Source organism: Pomacea canaliculata, linkage group LG1 (genome assembly GCF_003073045.1).
Source record: "Pomacea canaliculata isolate SZHN2017 linkage group LG1, ASM307304v1, whole genome shotgun sequence".
NCBI lineage: Eukaryota > Metazoa > Mollusca > Gastropoda > Architaenioglossa > Ampullariidae > Pomacea > Pomacea canaliculata.
In genome coordinates, this window is record NC_037590.1 from 19,044,840 (window position 1) to 19,071,847 (window position 27,008).

Below are 27,008 nucleotides of genomic sequence, written 5' to 3' on the forward strand. Positions count from 1 at the left end.
TTACATTAACTTCACAGAGTGCCACAGGAATTCTGCCTGTGTTGTGTATAAAAATTTATGTTTGTAGTGTGCGGAGAGCGTGGGATGCCGAGCTCACACCATTATTGTTATCAAGTTGATTCAAAACTTTTCCCCAAAATTTATGGATCGCGTACCTTCATTTTCTTTCCTACGCTTCTGTATTTGTATTGCGCAGAAAGAAAACCAGAGATTGTATATACATTTTTCTCTCTTCTATTTTTGTTTTTCGTACAGAGCGGAGAAGTCTATGTCACAGTTTCAAAATGGCGACTGTCGATCAACATTTCGACTTGAAAATAAATTATTATACTTGCTTTCGTTTAAACTAAGCATAACTTTAGATCGTAAGCAGTCAATCTCATGGAGGCAGATTTGAATAAGGTGAGTTAATTAATCTTCATGTCGCATCACTGATACGGTCGAGTGATGCTCAAATCGACTACTTATCCGCCACACACACATTTCAACGGCCCAAGGGAAACAAACGCGAAAAGCGTTACAGCTTTGTCTGCAAGTTCTTTCCCTTGAGTTTCACTAAAATTTTCCGCAATACATTAACACATTAACGACAATCTCAGTCTTATCGCTATTCTTTTCAGGATTATCAAACGTTTTGATTTGAAAGTAAGACTTTATTAGATTAGGTTAAAAACATCTCGCGCATTTGAACTGCGACGGAATTTTAACACTTGTGCAAAGTATTTCAAGGGAGGTCATTCTTTGAACAGGAAATCGATCCCAGGATCCACGCATTGCCACGTCGAGGCCATTTTTGGTACGTTTGCATCGCTGACGACGAACGATATCAACCAAACTCTAACATTGTGTTACAATGGGAGGTTCGGTAAGTTCCGAAATTCCAGGAGGAGGAACAGAAGGCTATCATGTTTTGCGGGTACGTCGTTTTCTTCTTTGCTTAATGATTTTTACTTTTTTGAAACCGGTGTTATTTTCTATCTCCGTTAGTTACTGTAATCAAGTCGAAGTGATGTGTAGACTTTAGCAAACTTTTCTCCCATGTTTTGTCCGTCTGCATAAAAAGAGAACGCTTTTAAGTTTCTCCACACCTGTACATTTGCACTTATAAATATGATAGTGTGCTTGAGTTCGTGCATTCATTATATATCGGAAAGGAGAACAACAAATGAGGAATTTCATAAAATGCGTGTTTTCGCTAGAACATCTATTACGGAATATGTAGGATCTTCCATTTCGCGCTTTGTGTACCATTGTGAATTTGTTGCTTTTCATTTGCTTTGTACCTGTACCATTTGTATTGATTACAAGAGCAAGAACTCCATATGGTGTGTGCGTGTATATATATATACACAAACATGCAAACATGTCTCCATCAGGTAAAGATGTCGTTCTTCAGTGTTAGTGTTGCGCATCACTTCCGCTTTCTTTCAGCCTATATGAAATCATTGGTGAAACTAGTGACAGTTTTGAAATGACTACACATTTTTTTATGCAGGTGTAAGCTAATGAGAGTTTTGCTTAGAGTTAGTATCACAGTGTACTTTTGTACTCAGGTTATTCTTACCTGTGGCTGCTGAAAGCAAAATGATGTACTTTTCAGTGCCAGTAAAATTTAACAGTGCATTTGTGCTTGTTTTTAATAAGCATTATTTTTGTTAATAATAACTGACAATCTTGTCCATTACCTGATCAGTGTGGCATGCAAACTTCATACCCATATCAGGTTTGTGATCGGGAATGAGAAATGGAATTTAGTGTATATTAAATGGCATCATTGTATAGTTGACTATAGGAATAGTCTTGGGTTTCAGTTTGATTTTTTTTTTTTAAAAATCCCAACAGGTACAGGATGGCTCACCTGGGCAAGCTGCTGGTCTTGAAGCTTTCTTTGACTTTATTGTTGCTATTGGACATACTAGACTTGTAAGTAGCTAAATCTGCTCTAAGCTGTGAAAAAAATCTTTTTATAAAACTGTTTAAGATTTTACATCAACAGTTACTTAAAATATATGACAATATTGATGAAGCTTGAAAGGTTGACTTTACCTGTGAGTGACTTCCCTTAATTAGGGTACACAAAGCTGCCATTTTTTTGTCAGAATCAAAAACTTAGGCAAAAGCAAGTATTAAAATGTCTACATAAGTCCTGTGCTAAATATGGAAATAAGGTAATACATTATCCACATTTTTGTTTCAAAATGTCTCTTTCTGGTTATCCCTGATACAGTCAAATCTCCCTACTATGCCACCTACCGGGACCGAGCAAAAGTGGCATAGTAGCGAGAGTGGCATAGTAGAGAGGATTCGTAAAAACGGCTTTATTTGTTCAAGTTACCCGTCAGTCCAAAGCAGGGGTGGGCAATTAATTTTCCCAAGGGGCCGCATGAGAAATTGGGATGGTTTTAGAGGGCCGGACTAATATAGTTAACTCAGTTTTACCCAATACTGTATGTATAGTATATATACTGGCGGGCGGGCCGGTCAGAGACAGGAGGCCTTTGCCCAGGTCTGGTCCAAAGCTCTCAAGAATCGTCGGCTTCGCTAGCTGTCTCCTCTCATTCTCCCCCTCACCTCTTCATCCTCCACCCCTTCCAACCACATCCGCGCACCTGCATCTTGTCACTAGTCGACCCCCTCACACCTTCCCTCTGTCACGTGGCTGTCACCCGGCCAGCGACCACCACCCCCCACATTGCCAGCCTCCACCCTCCCTGTGTGCGTGCTATGTTCCATCCACCTAACTGCCATGTCCCACACTACCATACAGTATAATAATCGAGCACTGCGCGGAATTTCACAACTTGTGTCTTTTAACAGTCACAAAAAAAGTGGCATAGTAGCGAGAGTCTGGGGTGGCATAGTAAATTTTTTTTTACATTGAATTTATAGTCGGGACCGAGCAAAAGTGGCATAATACCGAGAGTGGCATAGTAGAGGGGTGGCATAGTAGGGAGATTTGACTGTAGTTAATAAAATGCAAAACTCCTGCAGCTGTGTTTACCACTGGTGGTGAAGAAACCGCCTATATCTAAATCAAATGATCAATTCTTTAATATGGTCTTTGCACTATTGGCCTAAATTAAGCTCATCCTCATATTCACGGTGGTGAAGAAACCGCCTATATCTAAATCAAATGATCAATTCTTTAATATGGTCTTTGCACTATTGGCCTAAATTAAGCTCATCCTCATATTCACTTCTGTGATAAGCACACAGATATAAAATAATATATATATAATTTATTATGGTAATGTAGTGATTGATATACCCTATTACTAGATAAAGATCTAATTTTTATTTTAAAATTATATTATCTTAACTGCAGAGTTCATAAAGATGGGAACCATATTCTAGACTTCTTTCCAAAACCCTTCAACATTTCCTAAATAGCTACTTCGATAAGTGGAACATTAAAACAATGCACCAATGATGTATGATTTGTCCATGAGATCTGTAGCTAAATTAGTTGCTGTTCTGTCCATGAAACAATACAAGTGACAACAGAAACAAAACTTGCTTAGTATCTATATTATGTGTAAATGAGTATCGTAACGAATATCTGTAACTCTCACTCAGTATGTGGATTCTTATACGTAAGGAAGAGTAAGGAAAAAAGTATTATATAAAGAAACAAACTCTATAGATCTTTTCAGAAGAAACCATAAACTTAAATTAGCCTAATAGTTTGCAGATAAGTAATTAAACAGTGCACTGCAAACTGTCAAAATTCATACGTAATTAGACTTCTAAACCTCTTAAGCCCTATGTTAGTTATTTCTTTGCATCATTATCAAAAATACTGACAGTTTTTCATTCAACAGTTGTGATTTAAAATAATTAAACTACTCACGTTTAGTTCCTAAACATACAAAAAGAAATCAAGCTTATAACTTGAAGGATAGATGCAGGTTTTTGTAACTTTGAAGAAGTAATAGAAATGAAGGAAACATCTTTTTAAAAAAAATAAAGCCTAAACATTTTTGTAAGTTATAATGCACTCCTGTGAACCTGTGCCTTTTTGTCTGTTAATTCTTACTGAACCATTCTAGGACAAGTAGTTATTGATAATTCTTGATAACATTTAAGTGCAAATTTAGACATTACTTTTACCTGGCATTTTCGAATATTAAGACAATTTGCCACTATAAAGATAACCATTAACAATTAATGCTTAAGATAATGCACCGAACGATTGAACAAATTCTAGTTGTGTTTTGCTGTGTTACAGAATAAAGACAATGACACTCTCAAGGAGCTGCTGAAAGCCAACATTGAGAAGCCAGTGAAGATGACGGTGTACAGTAGTAAGACACAGGGTGTTCGGGAAGTGGCTATCATTCCTTCACACCACTGGGGTGGCCAGGGTCTGCTGGGTGTCAGCATCAGGTCTGAATTTTATTGCCTTCGTTTGAAAAGCAAATGTATCTAGTGTGTGTATGTTTGTAAAGAGCTTACTCCTCAGCCATTGCTGGAGAAAGGTGTAATATAAATATGCTTTAATATTTTAAATATTATCTATCTTGGTACTTTTTTTTTAGTGGGTACACATGGACTGAGGAGAACGTTGGGGAAACTTTGTAAATTGAACTTCAACACTGCTACTATCCTACTGTATATAGGTATCACACATCAGAGATTGTGGGCGTATTAACATATTTTCTGTAGCTTGACTGTTGATCGTGTCAAGAGATATTGACAAAGTGTTCAAGTGGTCAAGTCGTGATGCTGTGGAAAATATATATCATTGGGCCATAAGCTCTGACCAATGCTATAGAGTTGATGAAATGCTGCACCTCCTTATAGATTGAGATAAAAAGTGAATAAACAAAATCTTTCAACTAACCTTATTCAGTAGAGTAAAGCTGAGCATAAAATATATTGATAACTCATTTTGCATATGCAAAGTACTATTTTCTTTGTCCTCCATGCTGTCCTCTTAAAAAGGAATCAAAAAAGTTTGATCAGTTTCTTCTGTATCATTTCTGACTTGCAGCCTTCAATTTGTCAATGATTTACTTTTGCAGGTTTTGCTCATTTGAAGGTGCCAATGAAAATGTGTGGCATATTTTGGTGAGTTTGTAGAATGCATCTCCAGGGAACTTGGAACTTTTGCTAGCCACACTTATTTAATAAAGTATCTTTCCACTTTAGACAAGAGATGTTGGAGATGTTTCTAGCGAAGTTAATGGCTTAGTTTTATGACTGAGATGTATATAAAACTATTAAGATTTGTATTTTTTAAATACAATTTTTTTTTCAAATGTAGAAAGGATTGTTGTCTAGATGCAGTTAATAGTCACTAAGATTTAAAAAAGTTACTTTAGTTAAAAAAGGTAATTGCTCAGGTATTATGTTGCCTCTTATAATACTAGATTTCATCTTAGGGTTTTAGACAGTGTTCTGCAAGTTTATTTATGCGCTAGATTTCTCATTATTGAAAACAAAGTTGGAATCACATCTGCTGATTAAAAAGTGCTTGTTTATTTTTTCACTTTTTAAAATCTATTTTTTTTTTATTGTAGGAGGTGAAACCAAACTCTCCGGCAGATCTGGCAGGGCTGAAATCAGATTCTGATTATGTTATTGGTGCTGATTCTGTCCTTCATGAGGTATGATACGATACGGTATTGATGAGGAAGTACCAGTGTATGCATGTTAGCATTTTCACTATTTCTTTTATAACTGAGAGGATTGCATGCACATATTGTATTGCATTTTAAGTCTTTGTTATAAATGATGGCTTCGTGGTTACAGAATCTATCTTTAAATTAAAAATTTTAAAAGGTCATTGAAATAAATGCTTAAGTTACTGGTGTAATGAGATATGATTTTCTGGCTGAATCTGAATATGCATGTTTTGCTAAAGTGCTGTTTCAAAACTGTTTTTTAATGTTCAGTTCTGATTGAATTAGAAATTTTAGTTTGCATAATGTATATTTACATTCCTATAATGCATCTTTTCTTTTGACTTTGTCAGTATTTACACAATTCTTGATTAAACAGAGTGAGGACCTGTTCACCTTAATAGAGTCTCATGAGGGAAAGCCACTGAAGCTGTATGTCTATAATGCTGACACAGACTCTTGCCGAGAAGTCACTATCACACCAAATGGGGCCTGGGGGGGAGAAGGAAGGTGAGGCTGCCTTTTTTTTTGTTTGTTCGTGTTAGAGCTGGGTTGGGAACATTCTAGTTTTGACTCCTTTGTTGTGTTATGCTAGGGAAGGAGAAAGTTTACAAGTAATCTCGACCTTAGACTGCTGTTATGAACAAATATTATCCTTTTCTTTCAGTCTTGGCTGCAACATAGGGTATGGGTACCTTCATCGCATTCCAAAACGACAGTTTCCATCTGACAAACATCCTTTAACAGCTGATGCCACACTCCTTCCTGTTGCTTCACAGAAAAAAACGGATGGCTTCTCGGAGGTATTAAGAAGTTTCTGGCATTACTTAGAGCTCTATCTTAAGAAAAAGTCAAGGGAGACATTTTGTTGTCTATTGTGGACTTTTTTTGTACTGTCCCAGATGACATGACTATATGAAGCTATTCCAACTAGCTACTGAAATTCAGGAAGAACACAAATATGACCACCTCGCACACCCCACTGCCACCCAGTGAGCTCTCTCTCTATCCAGTTTTTCACTCGGCTTCACACAAGTTGAAATGTTTCAACTACCTTTTTTGTTTTTTGCAGTCTCATTGATAAGCCATGCATGACATGTGAAAGTGCCTTCTGTTTACATGTTTACTGTACTGACTGCCGTTCCTGCTTAGCCCATAGATCTTTGGGTGTTTGCAACCATCAAGATAGGCTGTTCTTGTCCTTCACCAGCAGACCCCCATTCATTTGGATGCCAGTTTGGGCCCCTGTGCCTGCAGATGGGGACAAGGTGAAAGTTCTTTAGTGCAAAATCCAGGCTTCTTTTTTTTTTCCGTAAAGGCTATTCAGGAGGTCCTCAGCTTTTACTCCATTTTGTTCCTGGTTCCAAAGCCAGGTGGGATATGGAGGCCCATTCTAAACCTTAACCTTCTGAATGCCTTTATACCACATTTTTCGATGGAATCTACCAGGTCAGTATGTGTAGTGGAGGATGTGAGAGATTTTGATGCGTCTTTCAGTGACATGTGTCCTCAGCTTTGCCTTCAAGTGGAGAGTTATGCCTTTTTGGCTGTGCTTAGTGGCAGGGGCATTTACCAACATTTTGGATGTAGTGCTTGCCCTTTTCCGGATTGTGACTCGCATCCCAGTGTTGACATACCTTGACGATCTGCTATTCCATGGACAGGATGCCAGCCAGGTGTGTTTAGATTGGAAAAGTCTTGCCACATAAATTACCTGGAGCTTCTGTCAGTGTGATGGGTACTACAAGCATGGGAGAGTATCTTGAGAGGAATTGTGTCATGATTTTGTCAGACAACTCAACAGCAGTGGCCTACCTTTTCCCCGATTTTTGCCTCTTGCCTGGTGGTGCCATCATTGGGTCTTTTGGATTTGAGGGCTAATAGAGATGTCCGGCGTGGCAAATGTGTCAAGGGCAAAAACGGTAAGCCATGTCTTATTTCTGTCTTGGAATCTGGGTGGGTTGTCTCCATTCTGAACTCCAAGATGTTTGAGCCCTTGTCCCGAGCTATGATACAAGATTGGTTGCCTTCATTGGGTTCCCAGGAGGTCACCTTGCTTCTGCTGCCAGTCAGACTGCAAGACCCAGTGCAGGTTTTGCGCATTTACCTTAGAAGAACGTAGTCCTTCAGGAAAGGAAGATCTTTGTTATTTTTTCCTTTGAGGGAAGATAGGGAAGACATTTTGGCACAGACTATTGCCAACTGAATTAAGTTTCTGCCATTCTGGCAGCTTACATGAATCTGTCTCCCAGAGCGGATTCCTTGGTCCCTTGAGGTTCAAGCTGTAGAGGCTAGTCTTGCTTTCTAGTGTGAGAAACGTAGCCCTGAAAGAAATTATTAAGGCAGTAGGTTGGTTTTCTGATTCCTCGGCTGCTAAAGAGACCTTGCACACCATTCGGATTCTCTGGACTTAGTCGGCACTGTGTCTGCAGCTTAGCATATTTCCCACAGCCTGTCCTGCCTCTGTTCTTCAGTAAGTCAGCCTGGTGGCAGCCCGTTACACCCAGTTGAAATTGGGGTATGTCAGTTTTCTTTTCTCGCCTTTTTGTTATTCTCCATATAGTCATGTCATCTGGGACACTAAGGAGAAGAAATACCATTTCAGTAGACAAGAGTGCAATTTAAATAAATTTAGGTACAAAAGTAGCGAAAAAAAAATGAATATCATTTCTGATGGTCAAATTACTTCCTTGAAGTCCTTACCAGATGACATGAGACTATTTCCCTCCTGTCTCCCTCTTCTTATTTCTTTTCACTCCCAGTAGAGCATAAGGCCACAGCTACACCATGGCATCAGATCTGGTTCTGGGTATCCTTCCCGGTTGGGACCATGTCTTGCTGTGAACTGATCTTCTCTATGTTTGTCTGGGTCTCCCAAACCTGTGCCGCCCCTGTGGGTGCCAGCCCAGAGCTTATCTTGTTAAATTGTCACCCGGCTTTCGGAAGGTGTGACTGATCCAGCCTCACTTCCGCTTCTTGATGTCTTGGCTGGCAGATTTTTGGTTGGCTCTCTCCCACAGTTCTGTCTTAGAGATCTTGGTCTATCTTATGTTGAGGATGTGCCGCAGACGTCTGTTGAGAAATATCTGAATCTTGTTGGTGATGGTGTTTGTCACACGCCGTGTCTCAGATCCATATAGAGGAACTGACTACAGTTTATGCTTTCCTCCTTCTGTGGGTTTTTTCCCTTAGCCATGCTCACTGGCTAGCAGGGGTGGGATTTTTTTTTTGGGGGGGGGGAGTTTGAGTAGGTCAAATTTGTAATCTCGTTTATTGGTCAGATCTGTTAAATTGGTGTGGCTAGCTGGAAAAGAGGAAGCTAGTTGTGATAACTCCATATACTCATGTCAGCTGGTAAGTACTGAAAGAAAGTAATTTTATCATCAAAAAATAGGGTTTTTTAAAACTGCTTTTGTGTCTAAATTTATTTAAATTGCACTATCTTGTCATAAATAAAGTGCTAATAAAAACATCAGTAATGATTACTATTGTTTTTATTTGCTCAGAGTATCTTGGTTAGTGATGACCATATGTTTGATATATGCACGTTCTTGAACATATGTAGTGCAGTATTTAAATGTTTTAGAAAACTAATTTTGTTTATCTTGGAGTAATAGAGAACAATAAATGAGATGAAAAAGTAATAATTCTTGAGGTATGCTTATGCTTTAATGCATGCGTTTTTATTTGTTTTTTTTTTCTTCAGGTTCCCCTCAGCACACCACCTGGCAACCTGACAGCTGGTGTAGCCAATCTCTCACTTAGTGCAGGGTCTCCCACCATCCCAGTCATGCCACAGATTGCTACCATCACTGCACACACGGAGGCAACACATATGGTTCCTGGTGTGGCTGCCGCTGCCTACACCACCTCATCGTTTCCTGCAGGTGATGATGAACTATGAGACTCCACTGGAACTCCTTGTTACACTCTCTGTTATTTATAGCCTTATAAGTGTGTGTTTCTCCATTGTCCTCAGACGATGCTTAACACTTATTTACTGACCGTGTTGTGAAGGTTAGTTATACATCTGATGTGTACGCTAGAAACTATATGCTACATTATAACAGATGTGGGCTTAACACTAGTTACCTCATGAATAAGCAAGTGAAATCTAGCTCCAAGCTTAGGCAATGTGCAAAAGCAAGATACATAATAACTGTGCCATAATTTTAGGCTTTTTTAAATATCTGGACAGGTCTGCCTCCTCCAGCACCTCTTCCCAACTTAGCTAGCCTGGCCAATATTTCCTTACCAGGTATGCCACCTGTGTCTGTGCCACTGCCACACATGAACATATCAACACCACTGCCTGTCGGTAAGTTTTCTTATGTTGTTCATTTAAAGCAGGGTGCAAAAAAAATCTCCTGAATGATGCACAAATATAAATTCACGAGCCTGTAAATGAACTATACTAACAAAGTTATTTTGGTGAAAAATGAGCAATTTTAAATACTTTTTTTCTGAATGTTACCTTGTAATGGACCAATCGATGCATTTATCTGTAAATTTAGTTTTCATTGTGTTTATAGAGGCCAGCATTGCTAGTAAAAATGTTTTATGTTTTTTAGGAGGAACAAGCTTGGCATCAGCAATTTCGGGTGTGTCTCCCCCTCTGCCATTGCCCAATTTTTCCTCGCCTCTGTCTGGTCAACCACCCCTTAATTTCAATTTCATTAGTGGAACACCAACAGGCTTCATGCATCCTGCACCCAATGCCTTCACACCATCAGCATCTGCATTGTCTGGCACACCACCCCCCACACAAGCCACAGATAGCAATGTGTCACTGCCTGCAGAAGGTGTAGGTCCAGTTGCTGCAGTATCATCTTAATGGACTTCTATAACATTGGGAGAGGGGTGGGGTATTCGGGAGAGCAGATGGTATGATGAACTACTTTGTAGTTCAGATTAATGTATGACTGACGAGCAATTGGGCTGATAGTGGATTGAGTTTGAATTTTGTTTTTGCTGTTTGTGTGCTTGTTACATGGGGCTTGGACACAAAAGGTGATAAAGTTCCTTTGGCTGTGTTATTAAAGTTTGGATTCTGCATTTGTGGCGTTGCCAACATAATGTTTTACATCTGGGAATTTGTGCTTTTCTTTGTATCTTTTCATCCTTAATTGTATCTTTTCTACATGTCCATCAAATGGGTTTGGAAACATGATGTCCGTGAACTACACATACTTATTGAAATTGTTCTCTATTTAATACTACAGAAATGTCACTGTTAGTTATGATAGTTAAGTTTTTTTTTTACCCCTCAAGGAGCATAGGACCGCGTTAGGTATGATGTTTATCAGTAATTTCTTCTAAACTAGTTTTAAAATAAATTATTAAGTTTTTGATTTTGATTTTTTTTTTTTTTTCGTTTGAGTTCAGTCACATTTCTCTTGTTTTGGTTGCTCCTTGATCCACAAAATCTTTTTTTGTTCTTTGTTCTTGCTCCATAGTAAACTTAAGTCTTATTGAAATCTACCCTTTCTGAGACATTTTGTATAGTCTAATAATGTTTAAAAAAAATTGAGTGAAGGGAAGCAATTTTAATATAGGTTAAAAGATCAAGACTGGCTCGTGTCCCTTTATGTATATATTTATATTACCATTCAGATTTTATGTGCTGAATAAATATTAAAAAGCAATACTTCAGCTGAATTCTTTATCACTTCACACAATATATGGCTGTTAAGTGGTGACTGAGGAATAAAATTACTGGAGTTCAAAATGCTGAAGACAAAAGTGACTATTACCTTTAGGACATTTATTCTCTGCCATCTATATGGCATGTGTATATTGTTTGTCCCAAGGCTTCTGATCTCAAGTCCTACCAAATTTTGTTTATTTTTTCTTTTTTTTAAAAAAAAATTAATTTCTAAAGGTTGCAGTTTCTTGCTTTTAAATATATGAAATTTGGGAACAATAGGCCAGTTTAATTTGGAAGAGTGTTTAGGCCAGTTTTTCAAATCAAATATGTGTAGTTGAAATCATGCAGCATCTATGGTTGTGTTCAGTATTTTGGGGGCATTTTTAACATGGCTGGCATCTATGATCAGCTTGTATGAAGGTGCTAGGAAAAAAAATAGGAAAAGAGTTTAAGGATTTTATTCATAAAATTCTTTGTTCCTGTGTATTTTGAGTTTAAGCCTTTCACTTTAGATCATACGTCAAAGAATGCTCTGTAGCCTGACAGTATGCTAGACTGAAACATGAGGTTGTTGGTTTAAGGTTTTATTAGGCCTGTGGCTGAAAACTTCCTTCTGCTGTTGGAGTAGTAGATTCAGACATCAACAGGGTACTTTCTGTCAATATCTTATGAACAATTTTTCCTGGAATGTTTTTTGTTGTTGTTTGAGGAGGCAGGGTCAAGGGGGTACGTGGTGAGGCATACCTAATGGTTGTAAGCAAATAATGTACAAGTATTCAACAAGTAATAGAGCTAATTTCCATTAGTCCTTCCTGTTGGACGTATAACTTTTACGCACTTAAAAGTGGGTGGAAGCTTCACTTAATCATCCTTTCTTCTTAATTTGTGAGTGCAATACACTGCAAATGAAACAGTGTAGACTGCAGCTAAACTGATACAGAATCTCTTCAGAACAAGATAAGAAGCAAATAAGTTGTTTATTTATAAAGTGTGAGATTTTTTTTTAATGATCCTATCAAAATTGTCCTTTCATAACAGAATATCAGATGTAAGCATCCTATGAGACATAGCTATTTCCTTTAATTGCACTTAAAGGTCTTATGTTCAGCAGATGCTGAAATAGCTTACAGAGTGCTTTGCGATACCAGGATGTGTTTCAGTTCTCATCGAAGTTTAAAACCCTTTTACTCGGACGTAGTGTGATGGCAAGTATAGCATGGAAACCAGACATCGGTAAGTGCTGGGGAAGCTCAGTAAAGGATTTCATCGATCATTGTAGGGGCCATTATGTAATTAATAGTTTATGTTGCTCTATATGTTAGATTTTGTTGTTTCTATTTTGCACTTTGTGTATGTGTGTTTTCAGGGGATGGAGGGTATATTGAAATAGAAGAGAAAAATACCTTGTGTAATGAAACATCTGATAAAATTTTTGTGTATTTATAGTTTATTATTATTATGATACAGTTTCTTCTTCAGTGCTTTTATTCTTTTAAATTAATCACACTTGTTTCTAGGATAACTTTTGGACATGCTAATACTTGTTTGGTAAATTAAAGTGAAAGCATTGTAGGACATTCACAAAATAATTATGTGCTATTCTGCAATGAAACCAAAGTTTCTGTGTGGCTGTATGAGTTGTTGGTAAATTATTTTTATTCATTTATCTAGTATTTATCTGACATCCATTTCCAGCTGCCATTATTCAATGCTTGTAGGAGGGGTGAGCTCAGATTTCCTACATTTTGTACCACTAGAGTTGCTTTCTGTGTATACTTGGCTACAAGATCTTATCTTTCACATTTCATCCAGCAAACTAGTTATTTCTTTATTTCTGTTCACTGATGGTGACATCATAAACAGACAACAATTCATTTAAATCTCTACTTGCTTAGGTCCATCCTTTTACATTCTGCTGACCATTACCTAAACTTGGTGAAAGGCTTCTAATTGATCTCCATCATAACTCTTCAAATATAAAAGCACAATAGCTTCTTATTTATCTTGTAGCTTCTGGAGAGTTTATATAAGAGGTATGTAGACTGTGAAATACTATTCTTGTGAGTATTCTCATAGGTGTGCATGCTAATGTACTGTAGTAGGATGCCATGCTGGAAATCCTGCCATTACTGAGAGAGATCTGTGGCCTGGGAAGCAGAAATAAAACATTTGAGTTTTTTTCTGTTCTACACATTTGAGGTGGATGTTTGACATGGTTGGAGTAAGTGTGGCTTGGTTGAGTGATGAACAGATGGAATGAAGGAATAAGTTCATCAAACATCAAAGATCTGTAAACACTGGAGGAATATATGTGTAAATGGGGAAAAAACCCATGCCTGGAAACACGTGACCAAGAAAAAGAACACATAGTTCTCCGTCTTTTGTAATGGGACTTTCGTTATTATAATGGGACGTAGCTGCATATGCTGGTCTCCCAATTGCTTTTACATTTTATAAAGACATCTATGCTTATGTTCGCTAATGGTTAGCAAAAGCCACCCATCCCACAATTGTAATAAAAGCTTGGTAAGGCTACCTCAAACATTTCCTATCAACAGCCAATGCCTAAAAAAATATTTAAAAAAAACTTTTGCTGAAGAAATGATTCTGATCGACTGACATCATCACTGTTAACAAGAAAAATGCGATTGTTCTCATCCATCTTGCCAGCCTTTGCAGGGAACCTGCTTGGAAAGTAGTGATGCTTTAAATGTATCATTGTGTCACATGCTCGATCGTTGGCGACAGAGACAGAGAGATGCACGGCCGTTCATCTTTGCCTTGCTGTCTGTCTAGCCTTTGCTTTGTCGTAATCGATGCTTAACAACTCGGTAAACATCTCCATCATTAGTCACGAGAGGAAAGGGTTAAGGAGGGTTAAACTCTAATCGAAAAGACTCGGTAACCTGGGGGACGATAAGGGCGGCATTTAACTGTCTTTACTAAGATCAGTTGGAGTCGAACTCTCGTCTGAACACGTTCACTCGCCAGACGGCGACATTTGCAGCATGACGAATGGCTGTCCTGGTTGCGTGAACCCAGACTACAGGCGATGTCTAGAATCCTGTTTCCATCATCCTGGTTCTGCACTTTTGCGCTTTTTTACTTCGTAATTTTTCCCTAAAGGGCAAGAGCTACGTGGCGGCATGGAAATTACTGACATATTTCATTTCTTATTACTTAGCGACAGTTGCTCGAATAATGTTTCCGATTATTTATCATTAGTTAATGGTGGGCACACAGCCTTCCTATTGTGAGTGAGAGAGAGAAAGAACTCGGAGATTCTTCTGACAGAATCGTCCTAACTACTTTGAGTTGTTTGTTTCTGTTTGTGACAATGTATGACAAAACTTTCCTAATTATTCTGTTTGCTTTTGTCACAACCATTGTTGTGACCAAAAAATGGATGCGCAGCAGTACTGTTCTTTCTCTTGTGACCTCGGTGTATCGCACTCCTTCGGCTGCTGTGAAGAGATACAACCACGCCCTGTTCTGATTGATCCTTCTAACAGGAATGATGCTAGCAGAAATAAAAAAAAAAAAAAAAAATACCAGGTGCATGTCGACAGAGAGAGAGAGAGAGAAGAGAGGAAGATTCTTTTTTCCTTTCAGTTGCATCAGTGGCGTTGGGAGATGCTCGGTTTGGGGGGCGGGGGGCAAACTCTATGCTGACAGTGAACAACGAAGCAATACTTAACAGTTTTTTGTTTTTTTTTATCAAATACCAAAAAAGTACGAAAACTGCTAGCTAGCTACTACACCAATACAAGGCATAAAATAAACATGTAATGAGTGAAGGTACTAAGTTATTATATACGCATATTCACAGGAAGTACATGTCGTAGAGTCACAAAGTAGGTGCAAAAGGTTTATGACAATGATTTCTTATACAAGAACAATTCTGGTCTTTGTGCATGATTGGCCTGTGAGGGATAGGTCACGGAAGAAAGATACATAATACGTTTGTGTGTGTGTGACAAAGAAAAGGAAAGAGGGCCGGTGAGTGTGTGTGTGTGAAAGAAAGACGTTTGTATTACCCCCCCTCCCTTCTCTCTCTCTCTTACACAGGGTTTTTGATTACTAAGTTCCTGAACTATGATGCACACATTCTTTGCTTGAATCGTAACTTGTCTCAGGCTATCAAGTTATCTTTAGTTTGTTTCTGTAAGTATGCCAGGGCACTAAGAAAATGACGGTGGCATCCATTTTCATTATCGGTCAGATCAAGAAATCACCGTTTGACCACTAATTAACATTACACAGCCTAGTAACACCGGGTGTATGGCACCCGTGTTCTTCCTTCTTTCCATCCAGTCAGCACCTTGTGACGTGTTGTGCGCCTGGCCCCTGTCCTAATTAATGTCGATGAAGGTGTGGACTAACAATCAGTGTTACCTTTGAGACAAGCTAAGTGCAGTTCTTTAAAATGTCCAACTGCTGGACCACTCCTTGCTTCTCTACCCTTTCTGCCATGCTTGTCTTAATATGCACTGAACATGAACATCTTGTATGATTTCCTTTAACGTCACGAAAACAAACGAACAAACAAACAAAAGAGATCGAAGTGGATTTTTGCTTGTGAGGAGAAAAGTACTGATCAACGTATGTGCTATACGCTACACAATTAGTTGAATATATATATAATTTGTTTTCATAGCACTTGCAAATTATTTGTTGACATCACAGAACCGAGCGGCAGGCATGACAAAGAAAGTCTTGCACATCGACGATTGTATCAAACTGTTTGGACGATCGATGCATGGCGAACTTTTCTTTATTTTTTAAGTTTCTTCATGGGTTTTATTTTTTTTTTTTTTGGGGGGGGGGGGGAGAGGGAGACTTATGGGGATTTCGCAAACAACTGGATAAATGGCAGCTGCTGGAACAGGAGGGTTTCTGGCAAAACTTCATTGCTTGCATCAGCTTGTTCGAACAGTGATTATTTAAAAAAAACAAACGAGTCTAAATCGTTGAGTAATGTTTGATATCAAAGCGTTATTCTCCCCACCAACTCCCTTCACTCATTCCCCACCCCTTCATGAACAATGCTGATATCAGCTAGTTTGCTCCATCAATCTTGATGTAAAGTGGCATTAAGACAAACATTTTGAGGTTTAAAAAGAAAAATAATTCGATTTTCTCTGACACTCAAACTTTATCACCCACACAAATCAACAGCAAGCGCTTCTTGTAAGAAAGTTTATTATAACATTATCTTTCATACGAAAATAATAGACCAGTGAGTTTTCAGTGGGAGTGAAAGCAAAGAGACATGGAAAATATCACAAACAGTTGTCCACATCTCAAAGACAGCTATTACATGAACACGAAAACGCACAATTTTGGACACTTGTAGGCATTTCTTCACGGTTTGAACACGAGAGAGAAAGACATGAACACGATAATCTCTGGAAGTAGGGAGAAGATCATTACCATCCTTCGCCAACTCTTCTGACCCTTATCACACACGGCGACTCTTCGCATTAGTTTGTTCCAAGGCGTCTGAACACAATGCGAACTCATCAGAACCATTCTGCATAGATTGATGATGTATATCACACAAGCACAATGGTTTCTCTATTCAAAAGATGGTGAAAAGAGCTAGTCTGGAAAACACAATGTACCACAACAGTCTCACAAAATATGACTGAAGAAAAAACTGCCAGACTTAACGTTTACTCCTTTCACTCTGTCTTTCACGACTATCTGCCTGAACTTCTATCTCTCCCACAATTCCTTTCTTCAAAGCGAGCGATTTTTCTTTGTCTGTCCGTCTCTAACGCTCACTCACAAACATGCAGACACACGTGAAAGCATAGACTCAAAAATAAACCACCACGCATGCGAGCGCGTGCACACACTCACACACGCACGCACGCACATATTGACAAGTGTCCACACAAACGAACACAAATTTGATTCCTTGGGAATGAACTGCAATATAAACTGCATTATTGTCAGGTGGAAATGCTGGCATAGAAACATAGTAATGTCAGTATTTATATAATATATACAAACACCTGTCAGAGCATCTGACAAAACAATTGTTTACACCTTTTGCCTTAAAACCATACAAGGCAATAAAACAGTGTTAAACGTGTTTTACACTTGTTTAAAACACGACTTCAGGTAAAAATCCATTGCTTCCACGTAATCTCTTTAAAAAACGACCAGAAAAATAAACAGGTCTGGTTCAAATTGACCCTCGACCACCAGCTGTGCTTGAACTTGCTGACTACTTGACGTCTGTGCCTAGAATTCTCTAGAACTGCTCTTCACGACTCCATGAAAACTGCGGGTAGGATTAAGTTTTTACAGAAATACCACCAACGAAGACTGCACGGGTAGGTGCTGGGTATATATAATGCTTTATGCGGTTGTTGGGGAAGAACTATCAGTAGCAAGACTTCGTCTTTGGTGTGAATTAAAAGTGCGAATCCCAGCTGCCTTCAGGCCGCCTTTGTGTCAATAAAAAAAGACAATGAGTTTGTTTATGTCTTTACCTGCGAAAATTTAATGGCGGGTACGATCTTTCATGTTTGGTTATCAGATTTTTGTCTAGGGTGAACAGGTTTTTCAGTTCAACCAAATAGCAATGAACGTTAATTCACAGTGAAGCTGTGAACAGTTCACAGTCAGCTGTTATTTCATGCAAACGTAATCAAGGATAAATGCATTTTAAGTTCTTGCTGTAAGCAGCTCTCGTAAAGCATTAACAAGTGTTTGTTGGAAGTGTATTGTGAAATTTAGTGCTTTGGGGAAGTGGTTAAAGAGGTTAGCAAGGACTGGGTGCAGACACGAACTTGTACTCCATGACCAGTGCATACCCGGGGGCTGCATGACTAAATGAGACAAGGAGAGTCCTCTGTCTTCCTCAATGCCGCTGGGTTTCTCAGTAAATTCTAGAGCACCGTGGGAAAAAAAAGAAATATCCGACAGCGCTTGCGGATGATGTGACCACTTACCGACTCAAGTGTCGGATGACTGAGTGCTCACGAAGGACAATAAAGAAAGGAGGATGGCTGAAATTATTACACATTGCGCTTAGAGACTCTTTAACGCAACTATTTTAAAGCTATTATCTTTTGAAAAAGGGAAACAAAACAACAGAAAAATCCATTTTATTTACATTACACTGTAGTAGGCTAGTATTCAAGGCAAGACGGATGCATAATCATCTTTAACACACCAAAGCCTTCTGCAGTCTTAATCTTCATTACCCCAGACCTATTGAAAGATAATAAAGATTTTTTTCTGGAAGTGAGAAATGTATACATTAATTTGTTGGCTTGTTTTCTTTATTTACATATAGCTTAATGACTCTACAGATCGTTAGTTCTGTGTTATGTGCACCAAAATGAGCAGAGAATATACTAAGGACGCTGTCGGAAAGGCTCAAACAGTACGTGTATATTTTTCTTTGAACATTTCACCCAACGCACTTAACAAGCGTCACAAACACTTGTTCTTTTGTCTTGAATACTGACCTGGGAGATTTGAAGCATAAAAAATGTATAGCAAATATTGTCTTCTGGCTATAAAGTATTGCAGGATATGATTTAGGATTACAATAATATTTTCTAGGGTAAGTCATCCAAATACATTATCTGGGTTATATATACATTCGTGATATTGTTTTCTTGGGTATCGATGAGAAGACATTCCTGTTTCTGTCCTACTTCTTCCTTACCCATGTCCGCTTACTTTATCTGTTTACCTCCCCGTCTGCCGAGAAAAAAATTCTAAGGCAACAAGGGAATACATCTACCTGTCAAACTACCTCCAAAGGACATTAAAACATCAACCTCTGACAGTCACTTAAAACATTCGTGTAGGGACCAACACAACAGAAGTCAAATTTGATACTTCGCTGATATGTACACAGTCTTGATTTTTTTTCAAATAAAGAAACTGTAATTTACTGCCATCTAGAAAGCTTTTGTTATAAAACATTTTACAGAAACCTGATATTCATGCTGCTGACACCGTTTCATTATTAAAATGTCATACTTTACTAGGAAGATCACACACACACAACTGCTGTAAAATTAATAGTTTGAATTTTGTATATAAGTTAAAAAGATGAAACATTCAAATATTCTACAATTTTCAATACCACTCAAAAACAAGCAATTAATGTCTTTGACCTTTTTTAAATAATTTCCTAAGTGTGACCAAGTTGTGAGAGGTTTGAGGGCTTCTTAGACATGAATCTAACTGCTGTTCAATAACATCACTACGGTATGTTAAGTATTACTTAAATGACATTTCTGCTTTTGCAGCCAAAGATAAACAGAAAGAAAAAGCAAGCAAAATATCAAAACAGTTTCAAACACCATATTTTATCGAAGCAAGCATGAAGTGATGTTGCTTCCACTGTATCAATGATGCGTTGAACACTCTATACAAGTAGCTTTTGGGTCCATAATTCCAAAAAGAAAAAAAAAAAGCAACAGCGGACCTGCACGTGCAGCACGTTGCTAAGAACCAAATGACAGAACTGTGTTGATTCATCGTCTGACTCCGCAATCAGTCGACACTGAGACAATGGTTTGAAGCATGAATGCATTAAAACTTTTTTTTTGTGTTTCTGGTCGCCCTCCACAATCTTAAGCGCACGCACACACACACACACACGCGCGCGCACACACGCGCACACGCACACACACACGCACACGTACAGAACAATTGTCAAACGTGTGGAGCGCGTGTCGTGTGTTTCTCATTCAGTAGGATGCCGAGAATGCTGTATCACAATGTCGCAACAGATTTCTGTATGTGAACTCGCCGGGAGAGCGTTATTGCCGAGCCACGCCCAGAAAGTAAGGCAAAACAACGATTTTAAGAAATTTGTTGGGTTTTTTTTTGGCGTAGTTTTCTCTTCTCTTTCTTTGTATTTGCTCTCTATCACTCACACACACACACACGCAGTTTACTAAGCACTCTTATACCTTGTACAGGCTCACACAGACATCACCAGTTTGTACGCTTAGACATCCATGTGTGCACATATCTACACACGCCTATGAGCTTGTGGGAATTTTCCAGCTCAAGTCCTCGTGTTCTAGGCTGGCACCTGATTAAACACTTTTGTGTCGGTCGACTTTGATCTGACTCCAGCAGAACACGGGGTCAAGGTCCAAGTGCTCTTGGTGTTGACTTGGTGTCTAAAAAAAAATTCTTACGATGACTAGGAAGGGATTTTTTTATTTTTAGCACGTCATCCTAGTGAGCACAGTAATCTCCCCGTCCAAATAAAGATGGAGGAGGTGGGGGAAACAAAGTCCACGCAATGCATCCTTTGTGCCAGGGTGTGGCTTGCGCACCCGCAACCAGTCTGGTAGGAAGAACAAGGCTGAGTTCACAGTCTGGAAATGAAGTCTTCATCGTTGATGTTCATGTCCAAGTTACCGGACGAGTCTGTCAACCACAAGGTCGGGTTCGGGGCCTCGGGATCGGCACTGCCTCCAGCTGCAGCACGCCGCTCATCTCCCTGACCCCAGCGATGCACAACGTCGCCATTGGTCACGTGGTCTTCGCACTGTTGACTGTCCAGCGAGCGGGCACTGGACGTGTCGTCCTTCAAGAAGGATCGGCCGCCGTTCAGCTGCGGGCTGGACATGGGCGCGAATGCATCCGCAGCCTGGAAGATGAGTTTGCTGAGCGCCTTCATTCCCCTTGACCATTGGCCTCTGCAACGGGAACAGGACACGTGACTTCTTAGCTGTGTAACACAAGATTCGCTTCAGCTGCTTCGTAATGGTTAAAAATCCTCGCCCAAGGCTTTTGCCAGATTGCCCAATTAGGTGTGAGCATTAATTTTCTCTCACGGTACGATTATTTCAAATGAAACAGACGGTCAAAACAAAGCGAGACAAAACGGAGCGACGAAGCTAGTCTATTGTGACTTCTGAAAAATTAAATCCGTTTCTTTTTTAATATTCCTTGTCCCCACCTCAAAGCAGCATTTATTTAATTTTGGTCTAGCTCTAGGAGAATTGTCTTAATTTTGGTCCTAAGATCCCCCATTATCTTCGAGAACAAAACAAACAGAACTACATTTCTAGCAAGATGTGAACAGTTCATAGTTTTTTCCAAAGAAACAAAATCTATTGAACACATTTTCTTACGAGCTTTCGCAAATTTTCTGCTGTAAAATATAATCTTTCGTTTTTTTTTTTTCACGTCTTACTTTCTCATGTGACATTGATACCCCGATTTTGTTTTAAAAAGTCGGCTTATATTCTCACCAACACTGACTGATTGCCACACGACCTTTTTCATGTTCGCTGATAAGACTCAATCGACACCAGTGAAATCAAGCTCAGAACATTTCAGAAGCGGGTGGTTTGCAAATCAAAAGCCTCTATCAACATTTATCCCCACAAGAAGAATGGGGACAACTCATGATGTTTCCAGCTACAAGACCGCCGGCTTAACCACCCGCCTCACATTTTCACTTTTTTTTTTCGATTTCTCTTTAAATTAGTGGCAGTTTGTCTTCCGCCTGCTGTAACCTTGCCATGCGGCTCAACAATAAGACAGTCAAATCTGAATTCTTGGATTTTCTCAGAACACAACCTTTCTTTTTTTTTCCCCTTTGTAAACTGCGCAGAATATTTTTTTTCAAGTCCGTCAACCAATCCATGTACTTGGTCAAAAGTTCTTCTTCAGCTGGAGGAATAAATATCTCTGTGGTATACGCCTTGTCCCAATAAGAGGACTGTCTATAGAAGTTTTCCGAATTATTTACGTCGCATACAGCATCGACATTTTGTCGTACGCAGTGTACACGCACTACTCTCTACCTCTGGTCGATAAACAAGATACTGAAAAATACCGAACAGAAAGGTTGAGCAATCTGAAAATCTCTCTATTTGTTTTCAGGGCATCTGAGTCGAACTTCAAATTCACCCCTTCCCTCACCCCCAAAAAAAAAAAATCCCTGTTGTTCCGTTTTTGCATCCTCTCAGTCATTCGTGCCGCCTCCTTTCTGACCATCTGATCATGTTTTCATACTGACATGCAAATGCCTTATTATTTTTAGTCTTTACGGTTGTTTTGTTTAATTCAGTCCTGACATGGTGTAAGAAATAAATGTCAAGGTATGTAATTCTTTAGAGAATTTACTCTTTTGCTAAATGTAGAACTTTTTGCCATAGAAACAACAGACCGTTTTTTTAAATGAAAATTTTCGAAATAACTTCAAGTTCAGCTTTTTGTCAGCTTACAAGATAATCATACTTCTTGGAATTGATTTAGAATGTGAGGATATAAAGTTAAGAATGATGACTGGAAAATTTGTCATCAGCACACTCTTTTAATAAAATAGCGAATAAGGATGAGCAATACTCACGCCCAGTGATTTTATTTAGCTCCCACTCTTGAACACCTTTGTTGAGACACAAGTCTTTCAAGGCATCCACTTGTTTCTGGAACAACCATGAAATCATGTTTAACACCACAGGAGTACATAGAAGCTGTATTCAAGACTTCACAGAGCAATTACTTTTATTTTCGACTGCAAGAGCTAACTTACATTCACACTGATGACTGTCCAAAGTATGAGCAAAAAGAGCTTCTTCAAATATCCACAGACATAGTGAATATGAATCTCATGTTGATACTTTGTTTAAGATTATATAGTTGCTAATTCTTCTCACATAAGAAGTCTACCATAGGGGAATGTTTTATTGAAACGAGAGCAGAGGCCGAATGTTTGGATGTTGACTATGTTCACAAGCTTCTTAGAACTGTGGTTACCACAGGCTGTGTGTGGAATGTTCCCACCATTAGGGCGTGAGTCAGCAACTTTCTTGTTTGAACAACAGGTGCACACACACACACACTCAGGATGAGGGAGCAGGAAGGAAAGTTCCAGATAAATGTGCATTATGCTTGAAATATTGAAACCTTTAAAAGTCCATCTGATCGAAGATGATAACGGAACAAAAGAGTTAGCAATCATCAGCTATGCTCACAATTACCATTTTGACATGTAAAAATTATTAGGTTATGCTAGGTTTAATGGAATTAATTATCTAGCAACTTTTGAACTATTGAGTTATGAGGAGTATATTTTTGCGAAATAAATAAATTAGTACCGGGGAAGAAAAGCTTACCTCTAAAACTTTTATTTTTTCTGTGGCCTCAGAAAGTTGCTTGGTGACCTTTCGTTTCTGTTTGTAGAGCAGCTTTCATGTGAAACCTTTGCTGATCCATAACAGCGACGATAAGACCTGATTAGAGACAGAAACAGTTAGTTGCATCACCAACTTGCACACAGTCGTAAAGGTCGGTCTTAACTGGGCAAAGTGTCGAAGTGACAAACATCCACAGTTCCCAAGTCCTGTTGGGTGGCAACCGTGGGGACAGTATATTGAGAAATAAGTCTGGGTCTAGCTCAACATGTTGACCAAAATATTGTGGTTTCCTGCGACCTTCACTCAGAACTTTGCCAAACTTGGGTGAGAACGATCTTAACTGTAAAGCCAAGCGCAAGAATACAGGAAGAGAGAAAGATAAAAAAAAAACTACGAGCGACAAGTATAAGAATAAAATGAACAAACTAATTACATATTCTGAATTTAAAAAAATATAAAAAATATTTTCAAAAACAGAATACCTTTTACCCGAGTTCAAGATAAATACTTTGGGTTTTTCATCAATTGGATTAAAACTGTAATTTAGTTCTTACTATTTATCGTGAGGTAAATATTGTACAATCCATGTTTTAAACCAGACAGCAGAGACAAGGATACTTCAAGGTGCTGAACTTACTGTTGAGAACTCGCAAAATCCTCCAAGGCAACAGGAGGGATAGAATGATGATGAAGTTTGGCACTTCAAAGTTTGTCAGTCCCTCCACGAAGATCAAATCAAGGGTGAAGGAAATTAGGATAATTACAGCATCGAACACCTGTAGCAAACATCATGACATCATCATGACAGCGTCCGATAAGCAAAAACGAAACAAAAATTCAATGTTTTATTTTCTCATCACCTCTAAGTTAATCGATTAAAAATATATAAATAACCGAAATAGAAGTATCACCCCCACTACACATACGCACAGATGTCCATGCATGCGAGTACAAATAGTTTCAAATAAACCTATAATCCTTGTAAAACTGATGTTAATTATAGCATGAATATTGCCGTCAACAACAACAACAACGACAACAACAACAACAACAACAACACATAATCGCATTTATATTTACTCTACTTAAAGAGTTGCTAACACAGAGCTATTACATCACTTAAATTCAATGGAAAAAAATTCAAATCTTTAAAGAAGCCTTTTGACCGAATTTCTACCGATTTGCCTACACACAAATTAGATTAAAGCACTTACCTCCATTTTCTTTTTGAAGAAGCGTCGACCAGTACACAATATTTTCACCAAGGTCTGAAAATAATGTATCCAGTTATCAGAGTCATGCCAACAGAGATGTAAACAAACCCTTGTCGCCAGAGATGCAATACTTCTTTTATTCACCTTCATTACTAAACCTGTTTTACGACTTTCCTGAACAATTAACTTGTGAAAATTAATAGCCATCTTAATATTTTGAGAGCGTAGTCTTTACTGACCAAATATAAAAAAATTAAATAAAATTAAGCTCAAAATAATTAAACTATAAAATGATGAAAACGATTAAAGAAATTTTAAAAAATGCTATAGAAATCCTCCTTACCTCGGCAACGAGCACAGAGAGAATGGAAATACTTCCATAATGAAGACTGTGAATGATCTTGACCGCATCGTTAAATGTTGACAATTCTTTGATGAGAGAGCTGTTGTCGTAGAAGTTTGAGTTTCGCGTCCCGTTGAGAACCTGATCGAGTAGAGAAACACCCAGCTCCTCCGGTCTGTCGGTTGTGGAGTTGGCTTCGCTGCTTAAGTTGAAACTGGAATTAAAAAAAATTAGGTCATGTAATGAGTAATGAACCACACAAACTGAGGTAGAACCAGGTCAAAATCAGGTAGATTGTCCCATCGAGTCATTTTGCCACACGTAGCAAACCTTTCTTTATAAACCCCAACCTTGTCTCCCATCTTTCGCTTGCCTTACATCCTCCACCCAGCACTCTCCTTTCTCCGAGACTGATTTCGTGCAAAGTCAAGACTCAGCTGAACACCTCGGTCAATGTTCTTGGGATGGGGAAAGGATGGAGGATCACTAACAACGCCAACGCCAAGCTGTTGTAGTCCCTAATGTAGTCCCTCCCGCTTCTGCACGTGACAGGCGTGACACAACAGGCGTGACGTGCAGAGACTGTTGTTTGAAGGATTGGGGTGGGTTGGTTTGTTTACAAGATAACGATGCCCGAACTCCGAACCACCAGCCTTCGACTCTTTATGCAGGTAGAGCCCTTCAACCATCTACACCAGGGGTGGGCAATTAATTTTCCCAAGGGGCCGGATGAGAAACTGGGATGGTTCTAGAGGGCCGGATGAGAAACTGGGATGGTTCTAGAGGGCCGGACTAATATAGTTAACTCAGTTTTACCCAATACTGTATATATAGTATATTTACTGGTGGGCGGCCAGCGGGCGGGCCGGTCAGAGACGGGAGGCGGGCCGGATCCGGCCCGCGGGCCGGCGTTTGCCCAGGTCTGGTCTACACTATGGCTTGTGCACGGACAGAGGTCAAGTGAAGATGTTTACGTTGCCATGGTTACATGTTGTGGAGAGCTGAGCCAGGATTCACAGGATGTATCCCGCACGCGCTCTCTAATGGACGCAGTGTTTGTAAGAGTCTGCAGAGAGGGACTAAAATTTATTATCATCACTACTTTTTTCTGTGTCTATATTAAAAAGTTTCTCACGAATATTATCGTTTCCGATCCTCAGCACTGCTAAATCATTGTCCTTTGTCGGCCATTCTTGGATATGACCGAAGGGAGAGATGCTAACCCTGATTACAGAAGCTGCTGCGGCCAAGTCTAGCTAACAATGAGGGGATGATGTATGTATCCAGGGTATTGTACAGAACCGTGTCGTGCTGACGTCATATCCGTTACAGGTTGTTCATGGAAGCTATTTTTACTACAACAAAAATAGTTTACAAAAACAAGGGTCGTCATGACTACGCATTCATTCATTCGTAGAAAATCCAAAATTGACAGTGACAGATCACAGGTCGCTAGATGATTGTTAGTGAAATGTAATAAGTTGTGGTTTTATTATGTCTACGGATTAAAGATTAAGTCTTATAACTGGCATCGTGCATGGCCATATAAACTATGCTAGAACTGTTAAAGAAAAACCGAAAATATCAATTTTAAAAATAGTTTCCTATAACTGAAAGAAAAATTCCTAGAATAGTGAGTCGATTACTTTTGTTACGTCTTTTGATAAGCAGTTTCGAGAAACTCATCCACCTGTGACGGAGTAGCTCGACAATACTCAACATGTGTTTGACATTAGTCTCTTACCTGAAGGCTGAAGTGGCGTTGAGAAAATTTGCACAGTCGTTCCTGAAGTAGGCGATCGAATGAGACGAGGATATCCACAGGACAAAGCCTGCCACAATCCGATTGAGCACATTCACGGCTGTGATTTTTGTATCTTGCAGAGCAACCGGGTACTGCTCCTTCATCTTTTTGAGAAATTCGTCCTCAGTTTCTTGGCGATCAAAATAAAGAGCTGTAGAGAGAAACAGGAACATTAAGACAAAGGTCTTGAACAAAATATTCCTCTCATTAAAATAAGGACAGAAATAATCATT

The 27,008-nt window shown here is 39.0% G+C and overlaps 2 protein-coding genes across 3 annotated transcripts in view; one reads left to right on the plus strand and one right to left on the minus strand.

Annotated features, from left to right (window-relative positions):
- Positions 1 to 751: 751 nt before the first annotated feature.
- Positions 752 to 13,449, plus strand: LOC112567664 (Golgi reassembly-stacking protein 2-like). Its single transcript, XM_025244382.1, has 10 exons — positions 752 to 916; positions 1,843 to 1,923; positions 4,229 to 4,386; positions 5,025 to 5,070; positions 5,523 to 5,609; positions 6,004 to 6,134; positions 6,292 to 6,427; positions 9,331 to 9,511; positions 9,823 to 9,942; positions 10,196 to 13,449. Exons 1-10 carry the CDS (start codon positions 854 to 856, stop codon positions 10,456 to 10,458), a joined length of 1,266 nt encoding a protein of 421 aa, XP_025100167.1. The 5' UTR covers positions 752 to 853; the 3' UTR covers positions 10,459 to 13,449.
- Positions 13,450 to 20,129: 6,680 nt separating this feature from the next.
- The window catches only part of LOC112565758, a 46,161-nt gene continuing 39,282 nt past the window's right edge, over positions 20,130 to 27,008 (minus strand). For both annotated transcript variants that reach the window (XM_025241490.1, XM_025241499.1), the window contains 7 exons: positions 26,716 to 26,926; positions 24,972 to 25,185; positions 24,629 to 24,682; positions 24,052 to 24,190; positions 23,394 to 23,510; positions 22,628 to 22,703; positions 20,130 to 20,963 (listed from right to left, as the gene is read on the minus strand). In XM_025241490.1, coding sequence (XP_025097275.1) covers positions 23,422 to 23,510; positions 24,052 to 24,190; positions 24,629 to 24,682; positions 24,972 to 25,185; positions 26,716 to 26,926 — 707 coding nt within the window. In that variant the 3' untranslated portion in view covers positions 20,130 to 20,963; positions 22,628 to 22,703; positions 23,394 to 23,421. The remainder of the gene's footprint in view (positions 20,964 to 22,627; positions 22,704 to 23,393; positions 23,511 to 24,051; positions 24,191 to 24,628; positions 24,683 to 24,971; positions 25,186 to 26,715; positions 26,927 to 27,008) is intronic.

Coding starts and splice junctions, on each gene's coding strand:
- LOC112567664 (XM_025244382.1), top strand. CDS start 854: ATGGGAGGTTCGGTAAGTTCCGAAATTCCAGGAGGAGGAACAGAAGGC. Junction 5,610..6,003: donor CTGATTCTGTCCTTCATGAG/GTATGATACGAT, acceptor TTGATTAAACAG/AGTGAGGACCTGTTCACCTT. Junction 6,135..6,291: donor GCCTGGGGGGGAGAAGGAAG/GTGAGGCTGCCT, acceptor CTTTTCTTTCAG/TCTTGGCTGCAACATAGGGT.